We start from the raw sequence: 8,764 nt of genomic DNA, 5'->3' as shown, positions 1-8,764 counted from the left end.
GCAAACTCTAAATTACAATATTTAGAAGGAAATTCCGTTTCAATTCAACATCGGTCGGTGTTCTTGTTTAATAGAGCCTTTTGTCTGCAACAGAACTGACAACACAAAGCTATTTGAGATCGCAATAAAAAGAATCACAAAAAAGATGTGAAAATGAACAGACTTCATAAATCGTAGGCAAAAACTATGTCTACGATTTATAATTTTAATATGAAGAGTTATTTGAACAAAACATTTCCAGTCTTTGATTAATGTTCATAAAATTTCAGCAATTTAATTTTTAACATATTTCTGGTGGTATGTGAACTCGATTTGTATAATTATGGCTCAAATTTAAATTACAATTGAAAAACAATGCGTTTTCAAATATATATATAAATATTTGTAAGAGATATTCTACTTAACACAGAATACAATTATGATTCAAAAAATAATAACCATATGAGATTTTTTCAAATAAATAAAAAAAAACTTTATGCACACACTTAAACAATATAAACAAATTTGAACACGTATTTATTATAACAGGAAAAAACAGAATGAATCGAGTCATAAGGAAAACATGCATGCAGGACAACATATATAACATCGATTTTTATTTTATTTAAATTCGCGTCAGAAGTGGATGGAAAAATTAACTACCTAAAGACTAAGACTCCTTCGTTTATACAATTACCAATTTACTATCCAACTCCGTTAGACTTCACTCAAGGCACTGTATTTTGAAAATATATGTACGGAGATGCACAACGCCAACACCATAGCGACGTCTGCAGAACTCGAACCTGTTGACAAAACGTTATATATAAAAATACATATTATAAAAAAGGACAATGAGAAAGATACTTATGTATTATACCGGGCCACTGTTTAATACTAATAAATAGAAAGAAAAAATCAAGAAGAAAATAAATTATTACAATTATAAATGTTAAATATTAGTGTACTGGTGGTAGGGCTTTGTGCAAGCTCGTCTGGGTAGGTACCACCCACTCATCAGAAATTCTACCGCAAAACAGCAATACTTGATATTGTTGTGTTCCGGTTTGAAGGGTGAGTGAGCCAGTGTAATTACAGGCACAAGGGACATAAAATCTTAGTTCCCAAGGTTGGTGGCGCATTGGATATGTAAGCGATGGTTGACATTTCTTACAATGCCAATGTCTAAGAGCGTTGGTGACCACTTACCATCAGGTGGCCCATATGCTCGTCCGCCTTCCTATTCTATAAAAAAAAAAAGTCCTATTTAGTAGTTTTAGTTTAAGTTGGGTTTTGTGCATGCCCGTCTGGGTACCACCCACTCAACGCATTTTCAACCGTCAAACTGCAATAATTAATATTACTGTGTATCGGCTTTGTAGGGTGGGTAAGTTTGGTTCCCAAGATTGGTGACGCATTAGCGATGTAAATTGCTTGTACCTTCTTACAGCGCCTATTTTTATGGTCTTATCTTAGGGGGCCCATTTGCCCGTCTACCTATCTATTTTATAAAAAAGTAAATCCAAGTATATATTATAGTGTTAATTGATCCACACTGATTAATCTTTTGTGACATATTATATACATATATAATACATCTGGTATATATATATATATATATACGTACCAGAGGGGCTTGCACAATGCCTTTCTACCAAGTCAAATAAGGCATTATTTGACTTGGTATAATAGGAATATTAAGCAGTATTACATACATACAGGCCATTTTTATTTTCTTTGCCGCTCCGGTCTGAGACGGCCAAGACTTGAAATACCAAAGGTAGTAGGTCCAAAGCACTGCAACTTTATGTGCTTAATTTGTATAATTTCGTGCTCGATGAAAATCTGATACAAGTTTATAGACGCTTCTTTCTCAGGAGGGTAAGAGGTTTTTGACCAGACAGCCAAGCCGTTGGAACATTATTTTTTTTTTTTTTTTTTTATATCGCCGGGAGGGCAAATGACTCTACTCCACCTGATGGTAAGTGGTAGTAGAGTCCAAACGCGACGACGGCCAGTACAGACGGGAAAAACGTTCTGCACTAGCCGCCTTCGCCTTGCCGGCCCGCAAGATGCCTCTTCACGCCTCGTTTGAAGGAACCCGGGTTGTAAGAGGAGGGGAATACGTGAGCTGGTAAGGAATTCCATTTTTTGGAAGTGCGACAAAGAAAGGAGTTGCCAAATTTCTTTGTTCGCGATGGAATTGATGTCACAGTTAGGCGGTGACATCGAGAACCAGCTCGCGTGGACTTAAGAAGGAAGGGGGAAGCAGGAATTAGAGAGAATAATTCCTCAGAGCACTCGCCGTGATACAGTCGATAGAAAGCGCTCAGTGCTGCTATCTCACGACGCAATTGTAAAGGTTCAAGGGTGTTTGTGACCTTTACGTCGCCAATAATGCGTACGGCACGTCGCTGCAACCGGTCCAAGGCCTCAAGTAGGTACTTAGCGGAGCCATCCCAAAGGTGCGAGCAATATTCCACGCAAGACCGTACCTGTGTTTTGTACAGCAGGCACAGTTGTTGTGGCGTGAAAAAGCGCCGCACCTTGTTCAGAACTCCGAGTTTCCGTGAAGCTGTTTTTATAACAGCCTCGATGTAATCCCTTGGACTAAGGTCGCAGCGAACGTCAATCCCCAGCATGGCGATTTTGCTTTGCATCACCAGCGGAGTACCACAGAGGGAGGGAAGAGGGGAAAATGTTGACTTTTTCGCCGTGAGAGCGCATACCTGTGTTTTCTTGGCATTAAACTCAACAAGATTATCAGAGCCCCATTTGGCGATGAGATCTAACGTCCTATCGAGTTCAATGACAAGATTCTCCCGCCTCTCCTCAGTTTCCGCCCGCCCAGCCACTGCGCGTCCGTGGTATCCACCATGCACTGTACTATCATCTGCATAGCAATGTATGTTCCCAAGGGAGAGCATATCATTGATATGCAAAAGAAAGAGTGTGGGAGATAGCACAGATCCCTGGGGGACCCCAGCATTCACTACATAGAATTGTGAAGCGTAACCATCTACTAAAACACGAAGGCTACGCTTGTGTAGGAAGCTGGCAATCCAGGTGCATAGCTGAGCAGGCAGACCATATGCCGGTAGCTTGGAGAGAAGACTTCTGTGCCAGACCCTGTCGAAAGCCTTGGAGATATCGAGGCTGACAGCCAACGATTCTCCATGCTTGTCGATAGCTTCACCCCAGAGGTGTGTTACGTACGCTAGAAGATCACCTGTGGACCGTTTTGGTCGAAACCCGTACTGACGATCATTAATTAGACAGTGATCTTCTAGGTAATGGATCAGTTGGTTGTTTAAAATCCGTTCCATCACCTTACAAAGTACTGAGGTGATAGCTATTGGCCGATAATTTGCCGGGTCAGACCGATCCCCTTTTTTGGGAACCGCTTGCACATTAGCTCTTCTCCAAGCCTCCGGCACACTTCCCGAAGAGAGAGAAAGTTGGAACAGGCGCGTTAACACAGGAGACAGCTCCGCTGCGCACTTCTTCAGCACTATGGCTGGTATTCCATCGGGATACCTTACTTTAGATTATCGAAATTTGTCTCATTAGTTACCATCTACCTTTGTTTGTAGAATATTACAAAAACAGTTTGTATTAATCCGCATTTAAGTATCTGTAAAATTAATATAAATTTCATTTACAAACAGGTACCCTTATTACAAGCTAGTGATATCGTAATATGATATTCGTCTTGTGGCCTAATGTGGATAGGACTAAATCAAAAAGACCAGAAAACGAAATTATATAACCAGCTAGTGTTCCGAAAGCACGGCTTTTCCAAATTACCCCAATGCTTTGTGATCTAAAGCTGCGTTACTACCAAATGAAAATTGGAAACTTTTGTATCATCAACACGTGTTGGAGATGAAAGCTCATGTAATTAAATTAAGTTGTCAACAGAAAATAATGCAATGTTGTGCTGGTGGAATTGCAAAATTTTCCAACACGATAATTGCCAATGAAAATGTTTCAAAATACATTGATGGTAATATCTTCTTTTATATGACATTTTTGTCGAGACATACCTACACGGATTTGCGAAATTATTTGCCGTATTTGTGCATATTACGCAAATAATAAAAATTAAAATTAAAATAGTCTATGTCGTATAATCAAATGAAACTATTGTTTATACACAAATTTATATAATTTATTGTGTTTATACACAAATTAAGCATATGAAAATTCAGTGGTGCTTGCCCGGGTTTGAACCCACGATCATCGGTTAAGATTCACGCGTTCGAACCACTGGGCCATCTCGGCTTTTATTATTATTTTTTATTTTTACATATTATGATTATATAATTGCTTTCAATCTTTATAAACTTTAATTCAATGAAACGAAATTATAAGCCTTGCATGAAAATTAACGAATATTAATTTCTATTTTATTTATAGAATAGTAAGTCACATTGATACTTGTTTAAAAAAAGCTTTGAATTAAATTTCAAATGAATGCATCTGAAAAACTTTGCAGTGATATATCGTGGAAACAATTATTTGTTCTACCCCAAGAAGACTTCCTAACAAGTTACATAAATGAAATTCAATTAATTTTTGTGATAAATAACATAAAAGTAAACATATTCATAATTAAATCAACGAAGTTTTTATATTTTTACCCGATGACTTAACCTAAATAAATCGAACCTACATACACTATTGTTTCAAAAATTGTATTCAGAAGTGCTTTTGATTTGATAGAATTATTATTGTAAAATTCACCAATTAGCCTTTTTTCTATCTCTATTCTCTTTCTTTTCGTAAATTTAATCGTTAATATTTATTTCATTATAAAATATTTACGATTCATTGCAAATACACTGTGGGTACTAAGATGATATGTTCTTTGCGTGTTCCATTGGCTCACACACCTTTCAAGCCGTACTGCGGATGGTACAAAACCTCGATGAATTAAACCTTACCGCTAGTACGAAAATTATATATTACAGATATACCTGTTATTAGCTGAACTTACCAGACGCGGTGTACATAGATAAATGTGGTGATCTCGCGACAACCAGAGTTGCGTTCGTAGCTCTCATGTAGGGCGGTCTTGTAGGCTGATTAGCCTCACAACGAACCGCTATGAAACCTCTGGCGGTGGCCACTCTCACGCGAAGAGGACGCCAGCTGGATCGTAAGCCGAAATCGTCAGCCGATGATACTTCCGTGTTGTCGCTCATCCAAGGTTCCGTCTGAGGGTAAATTACATTTTTAATTTTCTCCGTCTTACAGCACATGGATTAATTTTATTACCAGGCTTAGTTCCACATTTTAGTATGGCTTATCTATTTCTAAATTACAAAAGGTATACGAGCTACACTATAATTAAATGTTTGTTGTAATGGGGTGAATATGTTAGTAATAAAACAACAATATTTATAATACCTTAAGAGAGTTGTAAATATATATAATATCAAGCGCCTTACTCACGGCACGTCATAGTGCAGAATTATTAAACAAAAAAATTCTACAGTTTTTTCTCTAAAAATGAAGGATGTCACTTTTGGGTTTAGGCGTTAAATTTTCAAAAATCTTACCATAGTCCTGATCTAACCTATTATGTAAAAATAACCCATATGAAAATTTTCATGGTACTAGTCGCAGTAATTTGAGCTATGCGTTGATATGCCAATCAGTATGTTACTCTTATATATATAGATTGTACACTTCACTGCAAAGCAAGACAAAACATTTACAGTGAAAATAAATAAAACAAAATAATGGATGTTACAAAAGGTGGCATTATCGCTAAAGAGCGATCTCTTCCACTTAACCGCTGTCCCAAATAGAGGAATTGGTCTAAGAAATGTATAAAAGTCTTACAAAGCTCGGCGAAGATGAATAGATATTTAAGTATATAGTAATCGTCTATTTAAATAAACTATAGATCGCCCAGAGGTCGAAAATCGACCAAAATAATAATAATTATCGATTTTTGGGAACACATATGTTAACATTTGTTTCAAACTTTTTTTCTACCTGTTTTTGAATTTTTTTATTGATTGCACTTAATTGTATAGCTACCAAACAGAAAAAAGTTATTACATGAAATAGGTAGACAAACTGATTAATGGGCTATCTGATAGTGATCATCACCGCCCATAGACACTGGCGATGTAAGAAATATTAACCGTTCCTTACATCTCCAATGCGTCAATTTTTAGACTTAAATTGATAATCATCGATTTTTTTTAAATATACGGAAATGAAGTCTTTTTTTTACCTGTTAAAAAGAGTTTATATATGAAAAAATTTATTAAAAACATACCTTTTCAGGTCTTCCATCGACGTACCACACAATGTTCGCTGGTGGCATGGCTGGTTTAGTTGAACAATTGAGCAAGACATCTTCGCCTAGCTGAACGTTCCCGGAAGCCCCCGATATCACTGGATCTTCTTTCAACGTTACTATATTTACAAAACGAAAAAAGAAATTTAAGTGTCCATTTCTATCTTTAAATTTATTTATTCTAGTCATATTTAACTATATAGGCCTCTGCATCTTTGTCAGATGATTTAAGCAAGCCACTCTCCGTGTTGTTTTCCACCTGCAAGACAGGTGAGCGAAGTGTCCTCTCCGTGGATGCTGCTACGCCTGGGCAGGCGACTTTATGGCAACACGGGCTTGCCCAGTACCCATGCCACCCTCTCCTCCTCCCCAGCAGGATCCGCAGGAATGACGAGTCAATACGTGTGGTGCTGGTTTGGCCGCAGGTGACTGGCTTACGCCTAAACGGAGGCACCGCTCCGGGTTTAATATTAGTTTTCCTTCTTCTTTGGCGTGACGCTGGGATAATTTTGGGAAACAACGTATCAAGGAGAGGGGTGAGGATACTGTGATCACGGAAGATACAGGAATGTGACACTAGTAGCTAGAGCAGTCCGGGGTCGCGTACCCGTAGTGATTCCAACCAGCTATCGGACAGATAACTGGTAGATCCACCCTCTGGACAACATATAACTAAACTACTAGGAAATCATAAATAAAAGCCGGTAAATTAAACGGTCCTTAAAGACAATTCTATGATAACGGTACCAGGACACTATAAGCAACGTATCAATGTAAATTTTCGAAAGCACTGTTCATTTATCAATAAAAGTTTGTATTGTTTATTAAGTATTTGTAATAATGATTGAGATTCCCCTGTGGTAAGAACGCGTGAATCTTAACCGATGATCGTTGGTTCAAACCCGGGCAAGCACCACTGAATTTTCATGTGCTTAATTTGTGATTATAATTCATCTCGTGCTTTACGGTGAAGGAAAACATCGTGAGGAAACCTGCATGTGTCTTTTCACTGAAGTTCTGCCACCTGTGAATTCTACCAACCCGCATTGGAGCAGCGTGGTGGAATAAGCTCCAAACCTTCTCCTCAAAAAGAGGAGAGGAGGCCTTTAGCCCAGCAGTAGGACATTCACAGGCTGTTACGGTACGGAAGAATGATTTAAAAATAAAGAGATTATTCATACATATTATTTATATGTAAACTATTTTTTATAGAAGAGAGGTGTATAAGATTATAGTTACGAAATATAAAGATATTGTTAAAATTATAATAATAATAATATCCTGGGACATCAATCACACACGGCCATCTGATCCCAAGCTAAGTAGAGCTTGTACTATGGAAACCAGACAACTGATATACTACATATTATACTATTTTTCTTTAGTAAATACATACTTATATAGATAACTACACCCAGACTCAGGACAAACAGAGATGTTCATGCACACAAATGTCACACACACTGTCAAAAGATATAATAATGAAACTGTATTATACATTTTTAAATGAGTTTTGAAATTTTTGAATCAAAATATTTTATTAATTTTTGTTATTAACAGAAAATAAAATTACCAGCAACGGTTAAATATTTCGTCTGATTGACGACTGCGAATCTCGGACCCTCGGTGGAGACCTCGCAAGTGAAGGATATCCTTGTGTTATACCTCCTCGGTAGAACAACGCTGATGGAACAGCTATTCAAGTTACATGCGCCACGAGAAACGCTTCCGGCTGTCGTGTTGAAGGTTCTTGTCGGAGGCTAAGCAAAGAAATATCGAACTTAAATATTTAATTTTACAGCAACAATATCAACAGTGTAAATTCATGTTGTAAATTTTTTTTTTGAAAAAATAATAATAAGACTTCGCTTGCTTATATATAAAAAATATAAAATTATATATTTATAGACGAATTTATCAATTACAATTTATTTATTTATTTTTATGACTTATAAAAATTCGTAAGACACATTCAAAAAGATACGTAATTTAAAATATTTAATCATAAAGTCATGTCGTTTCATAAGACTGAACACTAATAATATAATAATTGTTTAATTGGAGTGAGCCAAAGGTATAATAAGACATTTCTGTAGGGAAAACTAGTTAATGCAATAATTAAGATAGCTCAACAACAACCTGAAGGTTAGGCACTTGGTAAATTAATCTAATTTATCTCTTCCATTTGTTTTTATGAAGTCGAGTGGCTTTTAATTTAGGCTTGAATGATTAACGTTAACATAATCTCAATTCAAAATTTAAAAAATCGCTCTTAATGTTAGTTCAATGAATCTGTGAATGTCGAATTTTCATTTTACAATTTAAAACTTTTAGCTAATTAATAACATGTGAATTGAATTGATTATATAATAAATAATATATATATTATTTATTTACAAGTTTTATTGAATATTTTTATTTTTATTTCAAGATATTATCGTCTTATAGAGATTGAAAAGAAAAAACTTT

General features: G+C 36.3%; 1 protein-coding gene across 1 annotated transcript in view; it reads right to left on the bottom strand.

Moving 5' to 3' along the window:
* Nucleotides 1-410: 410 nt before the first annotated feature.
* Nucleotides 411-8,764, bottom strand: part of LOC126770629 (uncharacterized) — a 39,604-nt gene continuing 31,250 nt past the window's right edge. The window contains exons 3-6 of the mRNA XM_050490124.1: nucleotides 7,869-8,055; nucleotides 6,275-6,414; nucleotides 4,979-5,198; nucleotides 411-785 (exon numbers count right to left, since the gene is read on the bottom strand). Coding sequence (XP_050346081.1) covers nucleotides 697-785; nucleotides 4,979-5,198; nucleotides 6,275-6,414; nucleotides 7,869-8,055 — 636 coding nt within the window. The 3' untranslated portion in view covers nucleotides 411-696. The remainder of the gene's footprint in view (nucleotides 786-4,978; nucleotides 5,199-6,274; nucleotides 6,415-7,868; nucleotides 8,056-8,764) is intronic.

This window comes from Nymphalis io, chromosome 9 (genome assembly GCF_905147045.1).
Source record: "Nymphalis io chromosome 9, ilAglIoxx1.1, whole genome shotgun sequence".
NCBI lineage: Eukaryota > Metazoa > Arthropoda > Insecta > Lepidoptera > Nymphalidae > Nymphalis > Nymphalis io.
The sequence above is the reverse complement of the archived record's forward strand: the minus strand, read 5'-3'. Positions and strand labels throughout refer to the sequence as shown.